Source organism: Leptonychotes weddellii, chromosome 4 (assembly GCF_054177405.1).
Source record: "Leptonychotes weddellii isolate Sample4059 chromosome 4, ASM5417740v2, whole genome shotgun sequence".
Classification (NCBI taxonomy): domain Eukaryota; kingdom Metazoa; phylum Chordata; class Mammalia; order Carnivora; family Phocidae; genus Leptonychotes; species Leptonychotes weddellii.
The window spans coordinates 11,396,563-11,423,813 of record NC_138372.1 but is presented as its reverse complement, the minus strand read 5'-3'; the positions used below and the strand labels follow the sequence as shown (position 1 = coordinate 11,423,813).

The 27,251-nt window shown below is 51.8% G+C and overlaps 1 protein-coding gene across 1 annotated transcript; it reads right to left on the bottom strand.

The window, feature by feature from the left end:
• Window positions 1–758: 758 nt before the first annotated feature.
• On the bottom strand, window positions 759–23,315 carry PADI4 (peptidyl arginine deiminase 4). Its single transcript, XM_081817578.1, has 15 exons — window positions 23,133–23,315; window positions 20,917–20,983; window positions 19,313–19,380; window positions 17,796–17,913; window positions 16,196–16,318; window positions 14,617–14,795; window positions 14,363–14,466; window positions 13,321–13,432; window positions 12,017–12,124; window positions 6,428–6,582; window positions 5,230–5,371; window positions 4,903–5,005; window positions 3,973–4,040; window positions 3,190–3,330; window positions 759–1,258 (listed from the first exon to the last, which is right to left on the bottom strand). Exons 1-15 carry the CDS (start codon window positions 23,166–23,168, stop codon window positions 1,025–1,027), a joined length of 1,758 nt encoding a protein of 585 aa, XP_081673704.1. The 5' UTR covers window positions 23,169–23,315; the 3' UTR covers window positions 759–1,024.
• Between the last annotated feature and the right edge of the window lie 3,936 nt (window positions 23,316–27,251).

Below are 27,251 nucleotides of genomic sequence, written 5' to 3'. Positions count from 1 at the left end.
TCATTCCACACCCCCCCCCCCCCGGCCACCGCTCCTGCTATGTACCACACCTGGCACCTGGGGACAGCATCAAACAAGCCCCTTCACGGTCTTAGAATGGGAACGACAAATGCGAGGGACACAGAGAATTCGCTGGCGTCTGTATGGATCTCACACAACAGTCAAATCCTCACGCTCACACCCCCTCGGGTTCTAGCACTGGCCGTCTGCTACCTTTTTCTCAAAGGACAGCATGAGCAGGAGTGCAATTCCTGGCCCCACCTTTGCCATCGGAACCTCGTACACATCCCTTTGGGGTCTCCCGAGAAGTCTGAGGCTGACATGACTGTCCCTGGCGCTCTTCCTGCCGATGTTCTCGGCATCCAGTGTGCTTCCTATAATTTTCTTTATCAGGAAACACACAGCGGAGGTGTGTCTGTCACACATACACATGACAGCGAGTCATCAGACGGGCATCCGTATGCCTCAGGATGTTCAGCCGGCTGGCTGCTGGGGAGCTGACTTCAATGCAGCTTAGAGGAGGGATGTGCCGCATCCTCGGGGCTCAGCCTCCCCCCCACCCCCCGCTGCCCCACCAAAGGCTCCATGGGAGCTTAGAATCAGCTGGGCTCAGATCACAGAAGACTTCATAGACCAAGTATAGACCTGGGAGAGAAAGCCACACAGAGTAGCACCGACCTTCAACTTCGAATTTGCAACATTCAGCCTGACCATGACAATGGGTGAACGCGCAAATAGCAATGAGAGCTTGACCTCCCTTACAAAGAGATTATCAAACTTTATTGCAGCATCTCATAGCGGAAACAAGTTTGCAAGGCCAGGACTATCTTGGGATCTCCAGAGGGGGTGCCCAGGGCTCCAGGGCATGGCGGAGGGGAGCAAGACGCTGCCGGGAGGGTGGCCACACCCAGGGAGACGATCTGTCCCCCAGAGCTCCTGCTGTGCCACACTGCAGGGGACCAGAGCCTCTGGCCAGGAGCCTCCGAAGGGAAAGGACACGGGGTGGGGAAGGCGGGGGACCGGCTCAGGGCACCATGCGCCACCACTTGAAGGAGAAGGGCTGCCGGCGCACGTTGGTGCCGCAGTGCACCTCCCCGTGCAGCGTGTGGTACGGGGTGAAGTCGTCGATGAAGGTGCAGTGGAGGCCCAGCGGCTCCAGCAGGGACCGCACCTTCTCCTCCAGGCAGCACTGGCCATCGATGATGGGTCCGAAGGGCTTGGGGATGCCCAGGTGCTTCCCCAGCACCAGCATGTTCACCTGCAAAGAAGCGGGGTCCCAGCCCAGGGCCAAAGGCGTGCAGCCTGCCTCACTGCCCGTGGGTCCGCTTTTCCTTCTGACCTTCCAAAATAGCAGCCCCGCTTCACAGATGGGGAAACAGAGGCCCAGAAAGGTAAAGTCGGCTACTTCCGGCCACCCCGCTGGTCTGGGCCTCAGACCCAAATCTGTCAGACTCCAGGGCCCATGTTCTCTCCTTCCCGAACCTGCCACCTTCTGGCAAACTCTCTATTACTCAAGGCTCAGTTCAGGTGGCACCCCCTCTGCAAAGCCGCCCATGAGTCCCTGGGCTCTGTTAGTTAGTGCTCCTCCTCTCTGCTGCCCCCACAGCTGCCAGCCCGGGGCCTGGCCCGTAGCCAGCACTTAGTAAATATCCCATGACTGGATGAATACATGATTACCTTCTTGGTAGCACTCTCCATGTATTGTCATTTATGGAAATAACTGTTCTCTCTCTTATACTGGGAGGTGAAAGGAGGAGGATTCTGGCTCTAGGCCAACATGGGTTTGAATCCCAGCCCTGCTACTCAATAGCTGTGTGACCTTAGGCAAGTCACTTCACCTCTCTGAGCCTCATCAGCAACATGAGCCCAAATGGGTTTCTGTTACTGTGACGTTTAGATGTCATGCTCAGGAACAGGTGCAGGGTCAGTCTCCAGGGCTCAGGAGTCAGGGAAGGGCCTCTCATTCTCTGTTATGGTCCAGACACAGCCCCTGCTGAGTGTCTTGCACCCTGAATTTCTCTGCCCGTTCCACGCCCACGCCCACGCCCCCGCCTCCCACCGCGGGCTCCTGGGGTGAGTGACAGCTCATGCTCAGGCTCCTTCCAGAGCCTCCAGCAGCCAAGGCACAGAGTGGAGCTGATGACTTCACTCGTGATGCCTCATCCCCTGGCCGCCGGCATCAGCCTTCTTTCCTGCCTAGGAAACCCGGCTGGGCTGACATGGAGAAACAAAACGCTTGGGGCCAAGGAATTTTAGTCAAGGTGCCCCCTCCTGCCTTGTTTTAACCACAGAACCTCTTCTTCTAAATAAAATCTTCTGCGGTACCTTGATGCCCAAAACAGAACAAACCCAAACCACTGGCTTTGAGGCACAGTCTTGGAACCCCAGTGACCTGGGGAAACCAGTCTGGCATCCTCTGTGCCAGGGGCTCGGGCTCCTCCCTGAATGTGACCTCCAGCCCCAGCAGGAGAGGGCGGCTGAGGGGCCCCAGGAGCACCCGCTGAGGTTTCTGCCTGGCCCTCGGGTATCCTTTGGAGCTACAGAGTCAGGGCACAGGGATGGTAAAAATACAATAGATGGCTTTGAGATGGTGCTTGGCGGGGAGGGGGGCGGTCACAGTTGAAAGTTCTCGACAAAGGCGGGCTCCCCGTCAAGTCCACCCTTCAGAGGAGAGAAGCCACCCAGCCTGGGCAGGGCTAGCCTCACGCCCTCGGAGCAGCCTTCCCGGACCACCCCGTCTGAAACGGTGCCCCACCTCGATCCCTTCCAAACGCGACCCCGCGTTTGGGGTTGGGACCCCGCTTCTTTGCAGGTGAACATGCCGGTGTTGGCTGCTTGTTCCGTCCGCCGCACACCCGCAGCACCCTACTCAGGGAAGCCCTCAGGGGGCAGTGCCACGTGGTGAGGGCATGGGCTCTGCAGCCAGACCCCCGGCTGGGAACCCTAGCTCGAAATCCCATTTTACCAGCTGTGTGCTCTTGCGCCAGAGACCTGACCTCTCTGTGCCTCATCTGCGAAGTGGGAGCGGGTGAGAGTCTCGGGTTCCCAGGGCGGTTGTGAGATGCCCAGAGCCGCCCTGTGAGCCACGCGGACCCCAAGCAGACAGCCAAGCCCCCCGGATCCGCGCCCAGCGTCCCTGACTTAAGGCCATTAGCAAAGGCGGGCCGACCCCAAAGACCACCTCCTCACCATGTTTGGAAAATAGGCTTTGGCCTTGAAGATCCCCCTGACATCCTCCTGGAGCTCGAAGAGCTGGGGGATGTCAATGATGTCCCGCTCGGTCAGGCCCAGCTCCCGCTTCAGCACCTCCCGGTTCCAGTTGATGCATTTCTGGGGTGGGGAGGTGGGGGGCAGTGGGCATGGCCGGGCCAACTCGGGCAGGGGTGGAGGGGGCCAAAGAGAGGGTGGAGGGCCGGGGTTGGGGGGGGCCAATGAGAGGGTGCAGGGCCAGGGTGGGGGTGACAGGGCACAGCAGGGCCGCCGCGAGGAGGGGGTGGGGACCACGGTGGGGGAGGGCGGTCTGGGGCTGAGGCCTGGCCAAGGGAAGGACCAGGGACAGGGTCAGGAAGGCAGTGACGCACACCTCTTTTCCTTCCCTTCTTCCCTCGCTCTGCTCTGCTCAGTCCCTCTGCCTCTGGCTTCTGCCTGTGTGTCCCTGTCTTTCCGGCCACTCTGTGTCTCTCTAGCCCTTGGCCTCTCTCCTGCCGGTCGCTCTGTCTCTGAGAGTTGCACCTGTCTTGCTGTGGCTCCAGCTTTCTCGACTTCCTTCCTTTCTTTTCCACGCATCACTCACGTGTGTTCCCACAGTGGTGACTGAAGTCTGTCTGTCTGTCCCACACACATTTACCCAAATCCCAAAGCCATTCGCCACCAAGCCGACACGCAGCCGGTGGGAGGCTCTACCTTGAGCCTCCAAGGGAAGGGAAGGCGGTGGGGTGGGTGGTTCAGTCTGCCCGGCACCCCAGCTAATACCTCCACGTATGAGTTATGTTCTCTCAGTTTCTTGTCTGACAGAATGTCCTTTATTTTCTGTTTTTTTTCTGTCATGGAGAAAAAAGAAAAAAGAATGCAGATGAATTCAGAGGTCGATTTCCCTCTTCCCAGTAGACACAGTGGGGACTCAGTTTTCCCATCTAGAAAATGGGTGCAGTTATAATTTCTAGCTCACAGGTTCGTTGTGAGCAACCAGGAGGCAGATGCCTTTAATAAAATATTTCATCAGTGTAAGCTCTCCTTAAAAGTGTTTCTCTCACTCCCTTAAATTATCTCCAAAGGCAAACAGAGGTCTAACCGTTGCCTGATATTAGATAAAAATTCTCAGCCATGGAGACTTACCAACCTCTGACCCAGCCCATGTCTGCGGACTTTAAGATCTCCTTCTGTGCTCCAGCCAGACGGGGAAATTTCTTTCATTCATTCATTCATTCATTCATTCATTCATTCATTCAGCATTTGAGCCAGACTGAACTTTCTTCAGGTCCTCAAACACATTTCGCTTTCTCCTGTCTCTGTGCCTTTGCATTCACTGTTCCCTCTGTCTGAGATATCATTCTTCCCCTCAACCCACTGCCCCATTGGGCGAACTCCTGCTCATTCCTCCTGCTCCTGCTTGGTCTTTGCCTCCTCCAGGAAGCCTCCCTTGGACTCCTCCCAAATATTCCCAAAGCGCTTGTGCCATTGTTGTTTATTTGACTCACTTCCCCAGGACCGTGAGCCCCGACAGTGACAGCGGGGAGCTACTCTGCCCTGTTCACACAGCATCCCCAGTGCTCAGCACAATGCCTGCTGCACAGTAGGTGCTCGGAAGGTAGCCATTGCCCGAATACCCCCATCTGGTGATAGGAGACTACGTGAAGGCAGAGGAAGGACCCTGGATGGAAGAACAAGGCAGAGCCAACTTACTCTTAACGCCTTCGAATAGCACAGCCTCCCCATGGCCCTCCTTCAGCTGCTCCTCAAACAATCTGTAGCAGGACCTGGGGCTGGCCAGGAGCAGCCTGAAGCCCTAGAGGCAGAAACACTGGGGTCAGAGGTCAGCTTTGCCCCTGGGGCTCCCAGAAATGTGGGCGTGGACCCAGGCTGGCCAATCTCCTTCGTGCCCCCTCCTGGGGTTGAGGGAAAGCTGGTCAGGCATATAAGGCCGGGCCTACCAAGCAGAGTGCTGAGCAATGCTTGGGAGCCCAGGGAGCAGGCGTGTGGCCTCCTTCAGGCAGCGCCCCCAGACTGCACCTTCTTGTGTGCTGGGACGAAGCTCAGGAACTCGTCCACGTGACCCACAAACAGCCAGTCGGAGTAGAGCGTCACTGGGGCCTGCACCTGTTGGGCACTGAGGAAGTCCTGCACGGCCTGGTGCATCTCCTGGCTCTCAGCACTGCCAACACAGGATAAAGGAAGCGTTACGGGGAGCGAGGGGCAACAGGAGGGACTCTAAAGGAATGGAGGCTTGGCAAAGGGGTCGAGGTTCTCCTTCAGCTACGGAAGGGATTCAGAAGCCTGGATACCTTTATTCTATCCTCGGACATTGGAGGAATTTACGATTTGCCATTCTAGTTTTTTGGGGGGGAAACTGAGGCACCAAGTCAGTACAGTGAAAAAGACCAGAGCTTAGCCTCAGAAAGCACTGCCCATTGACTCAGCCCAGATGCTGGTGTTGTGGGTAAACATGGGGCTTGCCCATATTATCCACAGAGATGTGGAGAGCCGGTCCAACCTGAGTGGGTAATCCCTTGTCGGATTGTAGCCTTGGGACACTCCTTCACCTCTATGGGCTTCAGTTTTCTCTTTGCCCTGGTCTCCAAGGGTCTTCCTGATCTAGCCCTTTGCTCTCTCTCACTCAGTCTGTTCCAGCCCCTCTGGCCTTCTTGAACACACCCAGTTCAGTCCTGCCGCAGGGCCTTTGCACATGCTCTTTCATCTGCCAGGAACCCTCTATCTCAGATCTCCCCACAGCCATGTCCTTATTGTCATCGGGCCTTAGCTCAAGAGCTGTCTTCTCAGCAAGGCCCTCCTTAGTCACCCTAACATTCCCATTCCTCCTCTGCCCCTCTCTTTTTTGTTTTCTTTGCTATTTGAAATTATCTTATTTGTTTACCTTTGTGCTCCCCCCACTAGGATAGCGGCAAGGCCTTGTCTGTCACACTCATGGCTGCCTTCCTTCCCAGCACCTGCCTAGCGCCTGGCACACAGTAGGTGCTCAGTAAATATTCACTGATGGAAAAGGGTGTAAGTGGCTGACCTGGAATTTGAGCTTGGGTCTACTGGGCTCCTAAGCTGTATTTGTCACTCTGCACTTGATTCCTCTCCAAGTCCCTAAAGTTTATTGAGGCCCTTGGGCTGGGAGCAAGTAGGGGAGGCTTCCATTGCGGCCTCTGCTTTTCCTTGGCATCCCTGGGTCTCCCCTTCCCCCTCCCGTCCCTGCCCTCCTCACCTGGGGTACCTGCTGCTCCCAATGAGGATCCTGCCCAGAGGGTATTTCTTCCTCCCGACCGTGACCGGGGGGCTCACTTCCAGGTTTCCAAAGGAGTCGAAGGTAGTAACCTCTCCTGTTTCAGGTCCTCGAGTCACATAGCCAAAATCTGGACCCTGAGATGGGAGAGGCATGGGCCAAGTATTAGAGAACATGGTCCCTGCGTGGCGACAGGGTGGGGGCCAAGCCACAGGCAGGATTTGGTAGTGGTCCGAGCTGGTACAGAGCAGACGCTGCTATGATCTGGGGGATGCCGAAGGAGCGCTGACTCAGGGGGTAAGAAAAGGGTTGAGCGCTTGCTGAGTGCGTCATGCGTGCCCACTGCTTTGTAAACCTTAACTCAGGTGTAACAACGAATCTATAAAGTATCATTTTTGTCCTCATTCTGCAGAGAAGAAGGATGGTCAGAGCAGTGGGTGGCTTCTTCGGCCCCACAGCCTGCTGGTGGAGGGATCTGAGCTGTCTCTCCAGCAAGCCCTCTAGGACCACACCGTGCTGCTTCCCGACTGGGCTGGAACTGGCTTCACCCAGTGGCTGTGACATCCCCGCTTGGATCTTCGTGGGAAGAATGGGTGGGTGACACATCTCATCCCCTCTATGCATTTCCTATGGCTGCTGGAACACATCCAGTAGGGGCTTAAAACAACACATGTATTCTCTTTTGGCTCTGGAGGTCAGAAGTCTGAAAGCAGTCTCACGGGGCTAACATCAGGGTGTGGGGGTGCTGGTTCCTTCAGGAGCCTCTGAGTCTGTTTCCTTGTTCTTTCAGCTCCTAGTGGCTGCGTGGCTGGTGGTCTCTTCTCTCGTCTTCAAGGTGCATCGCTATGTCCTGTGTTTCCACCATCACATGCCTTCTCCCACTCCGTCCTCCCTCTTCCAAGGAGCACCATGATGGTAGAGAGCCTGCCAGATAACTCAGGGGCACCTCCCCATCTCAGGGTCCCTGACTTAATCACATCTGCCAACTCCTTTTGCCATAAGAAAGCATCAGGTCCCAGGGATTAGCACAAGGCTGTGTTTGAGCACCACCATTTTGTCTACTGCACTAGCCCTAGCTTTCTACAAAAGGGAGGTCGTTCCCAACCCCTCTTCTCCCTTCCTCTCTAACACCCATGCCAGCCTGACTCCCATGCCCACTGTGCCCTGGAAACTTCATGACCACAAGCTGAGCCCAAAGGGCAGTGCCCTTCAGCACTGGGGGAGTCTGCTGGTCACACCCATGTCCTCTGCACACTCTCTGCGCTTGGCCTTCCTGACACTGCAGGCTCTTGGGTCCTGCCCCTCAGTCTCCTGTGCATGGGATGGGGTGCCCCCAGCCTTGTCCCTAGTCTTTTATTCTCTATAATTCTCTTCCTCCTGGTGCTGTCACCTAGTCTCACCGAACACCGACCATGTGCCGACAACCCCACATATCTACCTCCTGTCTGCACTTCCCCACCAGCCCCAGACGGGCATCCACCGCTCGCTTGACTTCCCACTCGGATGTCCACCAAATAGCTCACACTTGCCCCAAATGGAACTGCTGACCCCTCTACCCTCATCCCCTGTCCCTCCCACAGTCCTCCCCAGCTCAGGGAATGGTGGCCACTGCTCACAAATGTCAAAGCCTGCTGTCACCTTTGGCTTCCCTCGCTCTCATAGAGGTCAGGGAATCCTGTTGGCTCGGCCCTCAAAGCATGTCCAGAATGTGGCCACTTCCCGCGCCCAACCCTGCTCCCCAGGTCTGCGCCCCCATCGCCTCTCACCAGCGACTGTGCCTGCCCCCACCTCCACACCGCCTGCCCCCGCCCCCCGTCGTCCATTCTCAACAAGGGGCCAGAGCTTCCCTTTTATAACACTCATCAGGTCATAATACTCCTCTATTTAAGACCCTGCAACAATCCCCATTTTCCCAGAGTTTAAACAAATAGCCTTGCAGTGGCCCACAGGACCTCCCCCCACTCAGTCCCCATCACCTCTCTGACAGTCTCTCCTTCCACCCTTCCTTCATTTCCCCCTCCTCCAAATCAATACAGCTTTTATTGCATCTTTCAAATATCACAAATAGGTCTGAAAAATCATCCGGCATCTTGCTGTTTCTGTAGCTGGACAACGTATGATCTTACTCATCAGCCTGCTGAGCCGTTCCTTTTTCAGAAACATAGATACCTCCCCAGATTTTCTGATATCCTTATTTTTAACTCTTGTGGCTTGCTGAATCAAAGCAGCTGAGTTTGATACAAGTTCAATGTCATTTCCTTCAAGAATTAACTCATCTTTCTGGGCTTGAGATACTGAACGAGCAAAACCTGGCTTCATCTGAACCCTGCAGACACATTTTTCACCCAGGAAATTTTGGATTTCAACAAAAGAACCATTCTCCTGAATAATGACGTTGATGGGGAAGTGAGTGTACCCAGACCTCATCTTGTAACGGAAACCCGGGGCCACGCCCTTGACCACGTTCTGTACGAAACTCCAGATAGTACAGATAGGGCGAACGGCAGCCAGTTCATTCTAGTGCCCATTTGTCCACTTAGAGCCTCTTCTTCCTTCCAAGGAGACTGACTTCTACATTGATGTGATTGAAGTCCCTCCGCAGGGCTCCCTAGGGCCCTTTGCAATAGCAGCACATCCCTTCAGAGTGATGACATTTTCTGGAACGTCGACAGTCTGATCGCTGAGAATGGTGTTCATTCTCAGTAGATGAGGCACAGAGATCCCACCCTTCCTCTTGCTAGCTCTGCTCCACCCCTTCTGGGCTCCTCACTCTTCACTGAACATGCCAGTCTTGCTGCTGCTTCAGGGCCTTTGCACTGACTGTTTCTTCTGCCTAGAATACTCTTCACCCAGACATCCATACAGCCAACTCTTTCACCTCTTTGGAGTTTTTGCTCCAGTGTCCGCTTCTCAAAGAGGTCACCTCAAAAAGGTCAGGCTTACCCTGACCATCCTATTTAAATTTGCAATGTAATCCCCCCACCACTCTGGCACCTGGGAGCCCCTTGATTCTGTTTTTTTCTTCCTATAGCCCTGGATTCCACTCTCCAATATACAATATAATTTATTTATCCACTGTACTTATTGTTTATGGTCTGTCTTTCTGGGCTAGAATGTCACCTCTGTGGGGGCGGGATCCTTGGCATTGCTCACCGACACATTCCAAGTGCCTGGAGCAAGGCTGGGCACAGAGAACGGGCTCAAAGAATAGTGGATGAATGAATGAAAAATCCACATAAGTCATTGCCTTGGCCGTTGCCACGAAAGCGGCTCAGTTCCACAGGCTGCAGGCTTGGATTTCTGAAGGCAAATGAAGGTGCCCCCCTTGCAGAAGTGGCCCCCCAGGAGTGGGAGGTGCAGGGGACGCTCCCACATGCTACCTGATGCAGCTTCCGGCACAGACTTAGACACGTGTCACCCTGTTTGCTCTCCTCCAGTCTCTGTTCACCGAAGACCCAGAGTGTGCAAATCCATTCTTGAAAACTGCTGATCTCCCACTTCACTAACCGGAGAGCAAACCTTGGCTCAGCTCTTGCACTCATTCGTATCGAGCTGGCTTTAATAGCATTATTTTGTTTTAATTCTGTTTACCTTCACGGTTGCCTTCTATTTATGATAAGTACCGCTGGTTTTCCACTTAAAGGTGGTATAACGCTTACTGACATTGTCTGACGGGAAGAATACCCAGTGAGCGTCAAGCTGGGTGCTAAGTGACCTGTGAGCAGTGATGGGCACCACGGCCTCAGACCCTGCCCTGCTGGTGCTGACGGTCTAGCAGGGAAACAACAAAAGGGAAATAAGAAATCAGTGATTTATAACAGAACACTCCTGAAAAAACCAATGAGGTGCTGTAGCCGAGAATGCCAGGGGCTGAGGCGGGGTGTCCTTCAGCATCAGGGATGGTCTCACTGAGGAGAGCACTGCAGCAGAGACCTGAAGGCTGGGACAGTCAGCCATGTGAAGCGGGAAGGGCACTGGAGGCAGAGGGAACAGCATATGCAAAGGCTATGAGGTGAGGAGCAGTTGGGCACATTTGAAGAACAGGAAGGAGGCCCGCGGGGTTGGAGCTGGGTGAGGGACAGGGAAAGTGGCCCATGATGATGACTTTGGAAAAGCCGATGGGGACGTTGTCTGGTGACAAGTTTGACTTTTAGCCCAATTCTCTTCCTGAGTGATGTGACTCAGAAAACCACAGCCGTGCTTGCCTATGAACACATCGCAGCCCCTCGTCCCAGGCTGGGTGTGGGAGAGGGGAGGACCCCTGTGCTGAGGCATCTGTCTGCCTGGCAGGACTCTGGAGATGTGGCTGGTGACACCAGAGAATCTGGCCTCTGTCACACTTGGCATGTGGAAAGGGGGACGGGCCACTGCGCAGAGCAGGGCTGCAACCAGTGGGAGGGACCACGGTCCCAGCAGGCCAGCGGGGGTCCTGAAACAGGATTACCCTGATTCCGGGCGGAGAGACACGGTGGACCCTACAAAATCTCTGCGTTGGCACCACTCAGCTCAGGAGAGTGAGCGAGACTTGGACAAGTTGCTGAGTTGAACTCAGATTTCCTTTCAAAGCCTCCTGTGTGGGCAGGGCCGCCTCCCTTTCCCTGGGGCACAGGGTGCTCCCTGGAAAGCCTTCCTTCGGAGCAGACCTTGCACCCCACGCCCCACACTCTTTCCTCTGCACTTCCCCAGCGCCTGGACTCAGGGGCTCCCTGCGCCTGGGGTGCGCGCTTGGCGGCATGCTGGGCACAGAGCTCGCCGGGCCAGACCCGCCTAGTTTCAGTGTCAGCTTCTCCTCCCCTTTCGTGTGACCTTGGAAAAGTGGCTGCCCCTCTCTGAGCCTCAGTTTCTTAATCTATAAAATGGGCCTAGTGATAGCATTTAGATTAAAGGTTGCTGGACAAATTAAATGAGTCAGTGCTTGTAAAGAATTTGGCATCGTAATAAAAAAATAAAAAATAATAAAAAAAAAAAAAAGAAAAAAAAAAAAAAAAAAAAAAAGAATTTGGCATCGTGTCTGACACAGAATGCATGCTCAATAAATATAACTATTCCTAGGATTATAATTCTGTGCTGAGTTTACGCGAACCTGCTGAGCTAGTCCAGCATGATTCACCAACATGTCACCCCCACCCCCGCCCCCAAACACATGCAGAGTCACATCTAGGCAATGACCACTCTGATCCCCAAACCCACCCCATATCCCAGATGGACCCGCCACAAAGCCCCCCCACCCCCCACCAAAGACAGAGCCTCCAGCCGGATATTGGGGAAGGTTCCAGTCCTGGTCCCACCCACACCTTGCAGCAAGAGCATCTTCAGTGGGACAAGGATGCCGCAGCCTGATCTGATGTCCTTGGTAGGGGACAGGCTGAGCTCATGGCTGGAAAGAGCTCCAGGAAAGGGAGAGCCAGATCTCATCTCAGTAATGACAGAAATACTGCAGCCCACCCGAGTGACTGCTGCCCCAGCAGGAAGCGCACCTACTACGGAGCCGGGGTGCTCAGCCGCGGGTGGTGAGGAAGGAGGCCTCGAGCGGGGGGTATCTCAGCAGTCGCAGGCCCCACCAGCACCTACCAGCATGTATTTGACGGGGAAATCCTTCAGGCCCCTGTTCCTCGGAGAGTCAAAGACCACAGGCAGGGTCTTGTGCGGGGCTTGGATGTAGCCGATCTCTATCTCGTCCTGTGCAGAGCGAGGGGAAGGAGGGCTGATGGGCTTGCTGTCCAGGTCGTGACACCCAGCGCAGGGAGGGGGGCGTGGACCATTCACTCTCCCGCTGTGGTCAAGGGCAAATTCCTGTGCAGTGTTCGACCCCAGAGGAGGGACTCTGAGGAAGCAGAGCTTATTATTCTGTGTGTGCACAAATGGGCTCACCCCCACTCCTGGTGAGTGCTGGAGCTGGGTGCTGCGGTTGCTGGGGACTCGGTGAGTGAGCCTCAGGCCCTGTCCTCAGGGAGCTGGTCACCTAGAACCCAGAGTGAGGAGGTGATGGGCCGGGAAGGAGAGGCTCCTGATGGTGTTGGGACTGGCAGAGAAGGGGGGGCAGGTCAGACCCAGCTTCGCCAAAGGGGCAGAAGATTTTTGAAGGGGAAGCTTTCGAGCTGGGATTGTACAAGCGGGACCTGGGTGTTGGCGATGGGACCGGGGAGGACAGCGGAGAGAAGGAACAGCATGAGCAGAGGCACAGAGGTGCTGGGAGCAGGGCGAATGGCATGGAAGGGCAAAGAGCCCGAGAAAGCAAGCAAGTGGTGAGGAGGCTCACGAGGTCCAGTCGGCAGCCACTGCCCCATGCCGGGTGCTGGGTGCTGAGCTGAGTGAGACTCAGTTTCTGCTCTCAGGGAGCTCATGGCATGATGAGGGAGCCTGGCGCAGAAACAGAACAGTGATACAGGGTGGACAGCTGGCTTGCAAAAGGTGCGGGGCAGCCAGGTTGGGGGTGGGGGCCCTGGAAGCAGGCTGAGGGGGAGGAGGTGGGAACCATGGAAAGTGCTGGATGGAGCAGGGGTGTGGCCTGGTGTGGTGGCTGAGCCCAGGAGGGTTGGCTTGGAGGGAGGGCCACAGGAGGGACTGGTCGGGCGCCAACCCCTTGAGCTTTGCGTCATTTCTGGAGGTCACCTGAGAGTTTTCAGGCAGGGAGGTGGCTTTCATCTTGGTGACCATGGCAGGCAGGGAGGGGCTGGCCTTAAACGTCGCTTTAATCACTTGCCTGAGTCCCCACATGCCCAGACCCTCAGAGGCTCCTCACTTCCTGCCCATCTGAGGAAGGGTGGCCAGCAGGCCTCTAGGCCCAGCCCCAGGAGCCTGGGGCCTCCAGTGTCCCCTGACCCTCAGGAAGATCCACCCGGTGTGTCTCACCCCCGCCCCACAGGGCCACATACCTGCATCCACCGGTCATCCTTGCTCTGCTCCTTGGAGGGGATGGTCAGCTTGCACTTGGCTTCCCTGGCCAGAGCTGTCACTGACTTCAGGAAGTCTGCGTTTTCAAGCACCCTAGAAAGAGCAGAAAAGAAGCCCCTTAGTGCTCTGGATTCAGTGGACAGTGGCCTTGGCCAGGGACCCCTGCAGGGTCCCTAGGGGTGGAGCAAAAGCTCAGGCCTGGGCGGAGTGGGGGAAGGGCAAGTGGCTGCTCAGGAGATGCTTGTGGCCTGGATGGAGATGCCCGGCTCATCCTGTCTCTCTGCTCTTAGCAAACATCTCACTGAACTCTTGCAACAACCCATGAGGGGACTAGCTGGTTGCCCTTCCATCCGGGAGAAGCCACAATGAAGAGGTCAACACTCAAGGTCATGCCATCTGGGGAGACAGCACCGGGATTTGAACCCAGGACTCGCTGGCTTTCAGCCTCCGTCCTGACCTCCAGGCAACCACCAGGTCACCCCTCACCCCTTCTGCCTGGAAGCAACCACAAGAGAAGAGGGGAGGGTGTCCCTGAGACCCCAGCATACTCAACAGGTGCTCTCAGATGGCAAGGTGGATGCCAAGGCTCCCCAGAGCAGATTGTTAAAAGGCAGATGGGCCCCTTCCCCAGACCCCAGACCCCCCCAGTTCTGAGGTTGGCCAGAAACATGCATTTGAAGTGGTTTCTGGTGCGGAAGGTCCACCGGCCACCCACTGAGCCCTGGCAGGCTGGCTCGTGGACTGAGGGTTTTCATCTGCCACGTCTCGCAAACGCTATGGGCCTTCAGGAGAGAAAGCCGCCCTCCGCCTGCATATTAGGGCAGGAGAGTGAGGACAAAACAATAGCAACAGGAATTTCCCTGCCTTTTTATTCCAAACTGGCCAGAAGCCCTCGGCATGTTGCAGTAGGGGTCATTTTTCCCCATTTACACAGCAGATATTTCAGGGGGCGCCCTGTGGCCAGAACCCAGGACCCTTCCTGATGCATCTATGCCCCACCCCCTGACACCCCAGGGCCCTCACCTGCACACGTACACCTCCTCCGGGGGCTGAGTGTTGGGGGTCATGATCCAGGGGGCCACACGGAAGACCACGCTGTCTTGGAAAAGCAGGGTGGCAGGGAGCTCCTGTGAGGCATGGGTGACCCAGGGCTGTCACTGTCACGGCAGCCGGGGCCTGACACCTACCGCTTCCCGACTGGGCTCTGCACCCCGACCCTCGAGCTGGGCCGAGGCCCAGTAGCTCGGGTCTCCCCTTGGGCTGCCATCTTGGCCTACCGGGTTGGACGGGTCCAGCAGGGAGATGGTGAGGGAAATGAGCCCCGGGAAGTTGACGTCTGGGAAAGCGAGGCCCTCCACGTAGAAGTCCACGCTGTGCTGGCCGCCTGGGAGCTCCAGGGGGTGACTGGGCTGCTGTGGCCCCAGGACCGGCCTGTACCTGGAGACCTGTTTGCCCCCTAGTGGAGAGAAGGGGGCTCAGGTCTTCGTCTCCCCAGTGCTGTGATACCTTCCCAGGGCCACCACTCTCAGGATGACATGTCACAGCTAAATGAGCCCCCCGTAGGAGAAAGAAACTAAAGCGTCAGGTGGGACATCGCCCCCTGGCTGGGGGTCCAGGGATAGAGTGATGGGGTGGTGCCTGAGCCATTCCCAATCATATACATACAAGTCCAATACACATTATGGTTCATTCATTCGTTCATTCATTCCTGAGCACCTGCTCTCAACTGACACCTGGGGAGACCAGGGAGGTAGTCACTGTCCCGGTCCCCACGGAGTACGCAGCCTCCTGGGTGAGGGAGGAGGAGCAGAGACAGTCAAAATCACAATGGTAATGAGTGCTGTGATGGAGAGAACCCCGGAGGGCCAGGAAAGGCTTCCTGGAGGAGGTGATGCCTCAGCAGGGGCCAAGAGTTGGTTTGTCACTAAATCACTGTCAGTTCAATCACTTTGATCTAGAACGGAAGTAAGTCAGATTAAGTCGTGCCTCTGCACAAAGCCCTCAGATGGCTTCCCCCACGTCCATGCCGACATCCCCTTCTCCATCCTCATCCACCACCTTAACGCTGGTATCCTGCACTCCAGCCACACTGGCCTCCCCGCCTGCCTCCCTCAAGCCCACAGGCACGATTGCACCTCAGGGCCTTTGCACTTGAGGTTCCCTCCGCCCGGAATGCCATTCCCCTGGGTGTCTGCGTGGCTGTTCCCCACCGCCTTTTGCTCAAATGACACCTTATGGGGGCAGCTTTCCCCAACCCCTTCTCCTCACACCCCAGACTCTACCCCTCATCCACACCCCCTTCCCTGTTTCATTCTTCTGCATAGCATTTAATGCCATCAGACACACTAGAGGTTTTACTTAATTATTTTATACATGTTCTCTCTCAACCCCCCAAGAGGAAAGTGACACGAGGGGCTTTGTTCTGTTCGTTGCTTGTGAGCTGCTGAGAAGTTAATGCTGTCTTTGATGAGCAGGGTGCTGGAGAACACACTATTACATAACACACACAGTCAGCTTGGATTCAACAACCTCTGTAAACAAGAGTCGTGTGTGTGTGTGTGTGTGTGTGTGGCAGAGAGGAAGAGACAAACACAGTCACAGCAGTCCTTGGGAGGGAGGCTATTTCCTCCTTGGTGCTCACTAGCACCAGACATCAGCTTCTTGTTTGTTGGCATTTTGTCTGTGTGCCCTTTCTAGAAGGGAGCGGCAGGGTGTCCATCTTGCTCACTGCTCTATCCCTGGTTCTTAGAACGTGCTACAGAACTGGGGCTCAGGAATTATTTGCTGAAGGGGTATGCGAAGGGGCTGTGCTGGGGCAGAAAGGGGACCCCGAGGTGAGGGCCAAGGGTGACTCACGGCTGGCTCGAAACACCCTGACTTTGTCCATCTCCGATTTGGCCACGTGGAGGAGCAGCTGGTGCTTGGTGAAGTCCCTGGGAGTATTGGTGTACAGGGTCACCAGGGACATGTCCTGCAGGTCTGGAACGAGAAGACTCTCTCCTCTCTCACCACTCCCCTCAGACCCCCCCCCACCCCCGACCCTATCGCCTGGTTTTATTTTCGTCATGTTCTTATCAGGATTTAAATAATGATTTTCATTTCGGAATTAAAGCTAATTACGTTTTTGGCCCTCTCCCAAGAGAATGAGCTTAGGAGGCAAGCTCAGTGAAGCAGGGGCCACGACTGTCTTGTTTATTGCTCTGTCCCCAGCCCCTGGAGCCTAGAAGCATCTAGAAGCACCTAGAACAAGGACTGGTGCATGGCAGGTGGCTTGGTAACTATTTGTGGAATGATGAGTGGATGGGTTTCTCCCCTCGGCCTGAGTGGGAAGTGAACCAACCCGAATAATGGCCAACAAAGGCGGGGGAGAGCGAAGCTGGACGGTGGTCCCCACTGGGCATTAGTCCCCGGGTGAAGGGAATTGGAGGCGGTGGGTTCGAGCCCTGGATCTGTGGGAGCCTGGGAGCTTTTTCAGCTCTCCGTGCCTCTTCTTCCTTGTCAGTAAACAGAGCTAAGAGTAGTGCCCAGGCAGAGGGACGAGTGAGGGCATATGTATGAAGTGCGTACTGCAGCAGACGGCATCCTGGGCGCGCCCACGAAGGGTACTGGCTATTTTGATTATTACTCTGGGCCGCGCACCGCACAGAGGCTGCCCCTTGGCATCAGGCGGAGGCAACTGCATGCAACTTCAAAATGCATCCATTTCTATGCTGTCCTAGCAACTCCCTGGGAAGGCCCGAGCTGCTGCCGTGGCTGGCCAACCTCCCGCCCCCAGCGCCCTCTTCCATCCCAGCCACACTTCAGAGGGGTGCCATCAGAGACCCTGCGCCCACCACCATCCTTGTGCCCCCAAACCCACCGCGGTGTCGGGATGCCTGGGTCCAAATCCTGAGCCCGTGACTTACTGGCTGTGTGACCTTAAGCAAATTGCTTAGCTTCCCCATGCCTCAGTTTCCCCATCTGTAAAATGGGGCTGAGGACAGTACGTACTTCCAAGCCTTGTACTGAAGGACCAAATGAGTTAATAATTCTGAAGTGGTCAGAACAGCGTCCAGCATGTGGCAGGTGCTCGGGGCTGCTCTGACAGGACTTTGGGGCAGTAGCCCGGCTTTCATTTTAAATTATTTCGGGTCCCAGGTTTAACCCAAGAGCAGAAATTTAGGTTGGGCTGTGGACTGGAGCATGGGGACCGGAGGAGGCATTGGGAGACTCAGCCCTGGTCCCAGCTCTTCTCTGGCTGCTGTGTGACCTTGGCTGAGTCACTTACCCTCTCGGGACCTTGTCCATTCTTCTTATGCAACAGATAAGCTAACAAGAACATGCTTCCAATAACCCCCATCTCTGAGGGCTGTTACTAAGCTCAGGCTGCATAGACAAAAGGGCTTTACAAAAAGACAAAGCTCTATTTTCATTAGCTCTCTGGGCAGCAGGGAGGCTGGGGGGTGGGGGTCCTTACCTTTGCTGTCAAGCACTTCAGCATCCTTGCAGTCTACAGTGGAAGATTTGGGATTATCTTTGTCACAGTTCACCAGCAGGATGGCACCTTGCCCGTGGGGGCCCCAGGTCCAGGTCCTCTGTGGACACCCAGCAGAGATGGGGCGTGTTCAGAAATCTGCGTATGTCCCTCCAACTCTTGGGGAAGCATATCCACCTTCCCCCAGCACCTCGATAGCCTTGTGTGGTTTACACATCTCGCTCCCACATCAGCGAATTCTTTAGTACCAGGAGGGGGTTGTTTGCCTGCTCCAAAAATCCTAAACAGGGGCACCTGAGTGGCTCAGTCGTTTAAGCGCCTGCCTTCGGCTCAGGTCATGATCCTCGAGTCCCAGGATCGAGTCCCACATCGGGCTTCCTGTTCAGCGGGGAGTCTGCTTCTCCCTCTCCCACTCCCCCTGCTTGTGTTCCCTCTCTCGCTGTGTTCTCTCTCTCTGTCTGTCAAATAAATAAATAAAGTCTTTAAAAAAAAAAAAATCCTAAACACATTCACCAAAAATGCAATTCATCCACTTCAAAAAAGGACCCCATGACAGTAAAATTGATTTTAACAGGTTTAAAAAAACTGTCAGATTGGCAAACCGGCTGAGCTAAATATTTATGTCAAGATTCTAATCTAAATTGTTACTCTCATGTGAACTCTTAATTACCATCCGCCAAAGTGTGGGTACTATTCTTAGCAGCCAGTTGCTGTCTGTCCAAAGATTAAAGCAAATTAAGCAGCCCCTCCCGGTAGGGATCTAATAGCAAATGACATCTTCTGTTTGCAGGACAGCGTTGGCCCCCAGGAATGACAGCATTCTGGGTGGGACAGAAAGACGGATTCCACTCCCAGAGTTGTAATTCCTCCCTCTACTTTTGGCTGACCCACAGAGGGATCTTCATCTTTTCACAGGGCATATCCTCCTAAAGTGCGCACCAGCATTAAACTGTGCAGGTGGCTTTGGGATTTCAGGAACACCCTGGGGTTTATCCACAGACCCAGTTAAGACTACCTGCATGCCCCACCTCTGCATACACCACTGTCTCTGAGCAACAGACTTTCCCTGCCCCCGCGTGGCTCCTTCCCTCTTCTGCCCCCTGCCAGTTTGCCCTTTCTCTGTTCTTCGCTCCCTGTGGGCAGCACCGTGGGAATCTCTCCCACCAGCCTGGAAACCCTGGGGTGCGGGGGATTTTTTTTTTTTCTGCCAGAGTTAAGAACGGCCTGCAAATTTTTTCTCTGCTGTGCATTAACCAGATGACTCTGTAGTTTCTAATTTGCACAACACATTCTCTAAACTCACAACCAGTGAAAATCTAGTTTTGCAAAAGAGATGGGAAATATACAAATCCAAATGGTAAGGGTGATTTTAGTTTTCTCCTTTGCCTTGTTCGTCCTGGAGGGACGGGCGGCCGTTCATGCCATGACTACCAGGGGGCGCCAGAGGAGAACCCAGCAGAGATAGAGAGCTCCTGGAGTGTCAAGAGGCTTGAGCGCACCTGGCCCTTCTTGGCTCCAGCGGGCTTCACTTTGCCAGTGCGGGCGATGTCCGTGCTCAAGGAGATTTCTGCAATCCCACCGAGTAAGAGGAGAGGGTTGGTGAAGGTACAAGGTCAAGGCACTCAGTGTGGTCCCCAGGAGACTGTCTGCCCCATGGCTTCTCTCCCCGCCCTTCCGAGGAGACACAAATTCAAAGACACCCCCGTGTCCCCAAAGAAGATGTTGGACTGCAACTCAGCCAGAACTGGAGCCTCTGACTACACCCATTCTCCTTTGCAGGGGGTTGGGGGGGGCCTTGACGCAGCTGTGATGCCAACCAGTCTCTATACGTCTGGCCTTCAGGGGTTCAGGAAGATTTCCTGGCCACCCCAATGGGATGCTTAAGCAAAACTTAAGCAAAACTCCTGCCAGGACACCTAGCCAGGCTCTCAAAGGCCTCTGGCCCCAACTCCAGTGACCTTGGGGTGGGGGACACCGTGGTTACTCCTACCCCACCTGGCTCTTCCTAATATGCATTATGGCTGCAGTGGGGACAAATCATGGCAGTGATTTGTCTACTCTACCCAGATGTCAAGGCTGAGAAAGCATATGTCTGTTTCTAAATCCTTCCCACCCTCATCAGAACACGTGATCACAGTCTTTCCAGTGACATAGGTCCGTGTGCCCACATCATAGGTAGTGACCTTGTGAGCTCACAGTGGGAGACCAACCTGGATGACCTTTCAGACACACGTCGTGCCAGAGCAGCATAGAGTTTAGTGCTCTGGATTCCCGGCTCCTTCACTAACCAGCTGCATGAACTTAGGCAAATCTGTCTACCTCTTGTGCCTCAGTTTCCTTATCTGCAAAATGGGATGTAACCGTACCAATTTCATGGGATTTGTTGTAAGGTTTAAATGTAAAGTCTTAATGCAGTGCCTGGTATAGAATTAGTGCTATATTATTCCCATTATGTAAATGTGCACTAATGAAATAAATGTGTATTAACGAATGAAATTCATTAATGAAATGGAACCTGAAGTTTTCACACGCTATTCTGATATTTAATGCATTTCAATGGTAATGATAACCATATAATATTACTGTTCAATATGAGGTCAAGTTAGAAAATTACTTTATTTAAAGAAGAATGTTAAATAAATATGAGTCTAGGCAGATCATTGATATGGCAAAACAGTGAAGATGGGATGTAAGTCATGGCATTTCGGGAACATCAGTCTATATATATATGTATATAATATTATATATTATTGTATAAAACAGTGTCATCAAATATAAATATTTGAAGTGCCAAAAAGGTATAGAGACTCATATGTGGAAAATCCACATACCACTTCGTATGTCGAGAAAATATTAAGATGTAAGTGAACTCCCTGTAAATGCCCTCTGTCTCTCCCCAGTTGAATTACTTTATGGTTCACTGACTGGGGAGGGAATATTTATGAACCACCAGATGTATGACTAGCTAGAAATTGTCCCTTTTCTCTGCGCAGTCTAAAGTAAGCTCCAGAGTGTAGTTTCTCCTGGAGAGAGACAACTTGCAAGGGTGTGTTGTGTGTGTGGAGAGGGGCAGTGGCATCCCAAGGTCCTGGTCATCACTTACCAACACCGGTGACATAGAGCAGGGCTTGGGCGGGGTTGGTCTTGGGTCCATAATATGAAATCTGAACCTAAAGGACAGAGGAAACCACGAAGGTCTTCTCTTAGTCATTCAACAAATACTATCTGGACTGCTGCTCTGTGCCAGTTCAGGGTGAGATGCTGAGGAGACAAGGATGAGCAAGAAGTGGGGCCAGCCTATAAAAGCACCCCAACTGGTGGGCATGGGGGGGGAGCAAAGTACTCAAATGCCTATGATACTTAGACAAGGGTTCTGTGGGAGCCCAGAAATGGAAGGGCTGAGCCAGCCTGGGTGGTATCAGGGAGATACACTTTGAGGGAGGAGTAGGAGCTCCGCAGCTGGAGACGTGGTGGAGGGGGCATCAGAGGGAGGGCACTGACTGTAAGCCACAGAAACTGGCTCTGGCAAGCAGAAGGGGTGGAGAGGACCTGAAGAACCAGACCTTGGAAAAGCTGGAGCCCGAGCCCTCTGAGGATCTGGGGAGCGGAAGCTTTGGATGGGAGCTGGTCTCTTCAGGGCAGGTCGAGGTCAAGAAACACCAACCCCCCACTGCCCAGGGTTCAAAATCCAGGAAGAGTGGACCTGACTGGCCCACCCTGGCCAGAGGAAGGCAGAGCATCAGGATGGACACTTTTAAGCAAAATGGCAGAGGTGAGTTCCCCAATGCAAAACCAAAGAACTGCCACCAGAAGAAGAGACACTGCTAAGGGGATGGACTGAGGTGTCTGAGTCTGTCCTGTAGATAGTGGAGACCCAGGGAAATGTCACAGCCACCATCACCTCATATCTAGAACATGGCATCAGCCTCTAGGCGACTGCCCAGATCCAATCTACTCAGGACACTGCAGCCAGTGGGGTCTTTCTAAGACAAATGCAGACTTGTTACTCCCTGGATGACAGGTTTTTACTGGCTTCCTGTTGCCTTCAGAAAATGAGGTCCCTGATGCCAAACTCTAATACTGGTTTCCTCTCTCTTCCACTTCCCTCTTCACCTTCTCTCCTTGCCATACATATCTTCCTCAGTTTCCCCAACACATGCCTGACCATCTCCTCATCTGGACTGTGCACACAGGCCACATACCCCATGTAGAGTTCTCACTCCACTTTCCCTCTCTTAGGTGGGTCATTCCTACCATCCTTCGGCTTGCCACTTCTTCCAGGAAGTTTTCCCTGATTGCACCCTCACCAACCTACTTTGATGGCCAAGCTCTATGCTCCTATAGTAAGCAAGAAGTCTCTGTCCCAAGGGGAAAACCGAATGGCCTGTCCTACTGGAAACGAGTGCTCATTGGCTCAGATCTCTGTGGGGAACCCCAGAGGCTCCTGTTGAGCTTATCTACAGTTGAAGGGGATGCAATGGGTTGAGTGGTGGTCCCCCAAAATATATGTCCATATCTGAATGCCTGAAACCTGTGACTGTGACCTTATTTGAAAAAAAGGTCTTTGCAGATGTAGTTATGGGTCTTGAGATGAGATCATTATGGATTATCCAGGGAGGCCTTAAATCCAGTGACTTGTGTCCTTATAAGAGTGAGGCAGAGGGAGATTTGACAGCCTGAGGAGGGGCAACGAGACCACGGAGGCAGAGATTGGAGTGACACGGTCGCTGGTCTAGGAAGCTGAAGGAGGCAAAGAACTGGTTCTCCCTAGAGCCTCCAGAAGGAGTGCTGCTGATTTTGGACTTCTGTCCTCCTGAGATAATACCTTTCTGTTGATTTAAGCCAGTAGTTTCTGGTCATTTGTCACGGGGAAAGGGCATGGACCAGAGCTTCCCAGGGCTGCCTGGCTGTGGCCTCATAGCACTCGCCACCACTCATAATGGCTTACCTGTATTTTACCCATAGGATGTAAGCCCCATGCAGGCTGCAGCCTCACCTGTCCTCCCCACTGTCTCTTCCACAGCTCTGCCCCCACGGGTTCCTTTCTGTGTCTCCAGTGCCTGGCACTGCCTGGCATGTAGGAGGTGAATACTAAACATTTGCTGAATGGATGAGTTTAGTAAACACCCGGCTTCCCTAAACCCCTGGCATCCCTGTATTGTCTGTGAGGATGCCTATGGCTGGAACAGTCTCTATAGTATCCAGAGAGAAGGAAACTCTGCTAGGGCTGGGGATCAGTGCGGGACGGACTGAGCAGCTGACCTGCTGCCACCTGCTGACCTCCTCCCACACATCGCACCCCATGGCTGCCACACTCACCTTCTGGTCACCTGTGCCACTGCTCACAGCTTTCATCCTCAGGCTCACCTCCAGGCTAGGGTCCAGGGACCACTTGGAGGAACCTGTGGGATTCTTCTTGGCTGTAGGGCTATGGGCAACATCCACAACCACTCCTGGGGAGGCATTGATGCTGAAGGACGTGTAGCCCGTGGGGGCAGAGCTGTGGAAGAGACAGTGGGGAGGACAGAGTGCACCGTGAGGGAGGCCTGGCCCACCACTGCTCTCCCAGCATTCTTCCCTTTCCCCCAACAAGTGTAAACCCCACAGGGCAGCCAGTCGACCCTGACCATGGGAGTGAGTACTGAGAGGTTGTCGGGAGATAGTGAGAAACAAAAATTAAAATCTCCTGACCTGAAGGGTTTACACTTTGAGTAGGAGAATTGCAGGGGGATGTGCACACAGAGGATTGTGCATATATAAACAATCACACAGACTTCTGCTTCTGGAATATAATATACCAGTACTCCGAAGGACCTTCCTCTTACAAAACAACTAGATTGTGATTAAAATATACTTTTTAGAGAACTGCTAAGATCATGAGACGTAAGGGAGATCTCCAAGGACTCCCTTCTCTGTGTGTGCATGCACACACACATATACACCATGGAGGTTAAATTGAGGAACACCAAAAACAAAAAGGAGATATTAAAGGTATCCAGAAAGAAGAGTCAGATCACCTATGAAGGAATTACTATTAGATTGAAAGCAGGTTTCCCAATAGCAACAATGAAATCCAGAAGACAGTTGAATAACATCTTCAAAGTATTTTGAAAAAAATAACTTAGAATTGTGTACCCCACAAAATTGTATATTTTTTAAAAGATTTTATTTATTTATCTGAGAGAGTGAGAGAGAGAGAGCACGAGTGATGGGGTGGGTAGAGGGAGAAGGAGAAGCAGACTCCCTGCTAAGCAGGGAGCCCAACACGGTGCTTGATCCCAGGACCCCAAGATCATGACCTGAGCCGAAGACAGATGCTTAACTGACTGAGCCACCTAGGTGCCCCAAGAAAAAATTGTACAAATAAAAATACCAAAAAGGTAAAAACAAGTCCAAATATATGTGTAATCAAAATAAATGTCAATGTATCAATGCTACTAGTTAAAAGAGAATTTTGACTCAGATAAAGAAACAAAACTCATCTATATGATATTTATAAGAGGCACACCTAAAATATAAAGATCCAGGGGCGCCTGGGTGGCTCAGTTGGTTAAGCGACTGCCTTCGGCTCAGGTCGTGATCCTGGAGTCCCAGGATCGAGTCCCACATCGGGCTCCCGTCTCAGCGGGGGGTCTGCTTCTCCCTCTGACCCTCTTCCCTCTCGTGCTCTCTGTCTCTCATTCTCTCTCTCTCAAATAAATAAATAAAATCTTTAAAAATATATATAAAGATCCAGAAAAGATGAAATTTTCAGGAAAGGAAAAACATACACTAAACCAATACTGACCAAAAGAGGGCTGGGGTGGGTATATTAATATCAGACAAAATTAATTTTTAGATGAAAAACACACTATTAGCAATAGAGAGGATCACAACCTAATAATTTAAGGTTCAATTCACCCAGAAGATATTCTAAACTTGTAGGCACCTAATAACATAGCCCCAATATACGTATAAGGCAAAACTGATAGAACTATAGGGAGAATTTGACAAACCTATCATCATAGTTGAAGACTTCAAGTCTTCTTTCTCAATAAACAATAGATTAAGCAGACAAAAAATTAGTGACACAATTAATAAGCTTGATTTGGTACACATATGTAGAATTCCTTGCTCCACAACTAGTGAATATACATTTTCCCAAGCAAAGTGCACATGGATCAGTAAAAAACATTGATCACGGGCGCCTGGGTGGCTCAGTTGGTTAAGCGACTGCCTTCGGCTCAGGTCATGATCCTGGAGTCCCGCATCGGGCTCCCTGCTCAGCAGGGAGTCTGCTTCTCCCTCTGACCCTCCCCACTCTCATGCTCTCTCTATCTCATTCTCTCTCTCAAATAAATAAATAAAATCTTTAAAATTAAAAAAAAAAACACTGATCACATAGTTAGCCATCAAAGCAAGTCGCAACAAATATTAAAGGATAGGTCACATACAGTGTAGGTAGCACAGTCTTTGATCAGAATGTAACTAAGTTAGGAGTCACTAACATAAAGTTCATTTTTAAGCCCCATACATTTGGAAATTTTAAAACCAGACTTCCAGATAACTTACAAGTCAATGGACAATTAATGGAAATTAAATAATAATACTTAAGACTGAGCAATAGTTAAAATACTACATTTCAAAACTTTTGGGGGAGCTAAAGATGTTGCTTTGTGCCTTAAATGCCTCAATCTTTAAAAAGAAGAGAAAAGCTAAAAAATAAGTATATAAGGAAAAACAGAAAAATCAAATATAATGTAATCTCCCAAAATAAAAAAAATAAAGATGGTAGAAATCTGTGAAATATAAAACAAGTAAATCAACAAAGCCAAAACAGACTAATACAACTGGTAAACCTCAGGCAAGATTGATCAAGGGAACAAAAATTAAAAAATGAAAAAAAAATCACTACAGGAAAAGCAGATTATTTTGTAGATAGTTAATAAAAGGTAACAAAAACCCCACAGCATGATTATCTGCAAACTTCCCCCCAAAATTTTAAACCTTAAATTTAAAAGAAATACTAAGAATTTAGTAGGATAGGTAGTAAGGTGGAAAGGCAAAAACCAGTTGCATTTCTGTACACCAGCAGTAAATAGTTAGAAAAATAATTTTTACAAGCAGATATAATTTACATTAGGAAAAAACACTGTAAAGTACCTAGGATAAATCTAACAAAAGATATGTAAGGATTTTATGGAGAAAACCAAACCTATTGAAAGCATTAGAGAAGACCCAAATTAATAGAAATACCACAAACATGGTGAGGAAGGCTTATTATCATTAATGTATGAATTCCCTCCAAATGAATTGATATATTCAGTGGAATTCCAGAATATATCATGGAACTTGACAAGTTGATTCCAAGACTGACATGGAAAACCAAGGGACTGAGACAGTTAAAGTACTCCTTAAGCAAAAGAAGCAAAAGGTAAGGGACTTGCTCTACCAGGTATGAGTTACCAGGAAGCCATGGATGGTGCTATAATGGCTCAGGCAGGGACAAATGACAGATGTAACTTAAGAGAGATTCTCCTTGACCTGTGACAGAAGTGATCTTGTAGATAACCGGGCAAAGGGAAGATTATGTAACAAATGGTGCCAGGATAATTGCTTGCTCATATGGAAAATAGTTAAATTAGATAAATAATTAAATTGATCCCATCCTCATGCCATATACAAAAACAAGCTCCAGGTGGATTTAAGACTTAAAAATGAAAGGCAAAAATTTGAATTTTTTTTTTAAATAGATTTTACTTTTTAGAGAAGTTTTAGGTTCACAGCAAAATTGAGAGGAAGGTACAAAGATTTCCCATACATCTCCTGCCCCCCACCCCCATGCACAGCCTCCCCCATTATCAGCATCAGCCACTGGAGTGGTACATTCATTAAAATTGATAGGCTTACATCGATACATCATAATCACCCAAACTCCACAGTTTACATTTCACTCTTGGTGTTGTACATTCTATGAATTTAAACAAATGTATGCATAACGACATGTATCCACCATTATGGTATCATACAGAGTAGTGTCATTGCCCTAAAAATTCTCTGTGCTTGTGATTGAGTTCCACTTTCAAAGCATTATGGTCTGAGAATATGCAGGGAATAATCTCAATCTTTTGGTATCAGTTGAGACCTGATTTGTGACCCAGTATGTGGTCTATTCTGGAGAAAGTTCCATGTGTGTTCGAGAAGAATGAGCATTCTGTTGTTTTAGGGTGGAATGTTCTGTATATATCTATGAGGTCCATCTGGTCCAGTGTGTCATTCAAAGCTCTTGTTTCTTTGTTGATTTTCTGCTTAGATGATCTGTCTATTGCTGAGAGTGGAGTGTTGAGGTCTCCTACTATTAGTGTATTATTATCAATATGTCTCTTTATTTTGGTTAACAGTTGGCATATGTAGTTGGCTGCTCCCATGTTGGGGGCATAGATATTCACAACTGTTAGA

Excerpts from the sequence above, each read along its gene's own strand:
- PADI4 (XM_081817578.1), bottom strand. The coding sequence starts at position 23,168 with ATGAAAGCTGTGAGCAGTGGCACAGGTGACCAGAAG. Across the intron at positions 20,984-23,132 it reads GTGGCACAGGTGACCAGAAG|GTTCAGATTTCATATTATGG; the intron begins GTGAGTGTGGCA and ends TCTGTCCTTTAG. Across the intron at positions 19,381-20,916 it reads GCTCTATGTCACCGGTGTTG|AAATCTCCTTGAGCACGGAC; the intron begins GTAAGTGATGAC and ends GTGGGATTGCAG.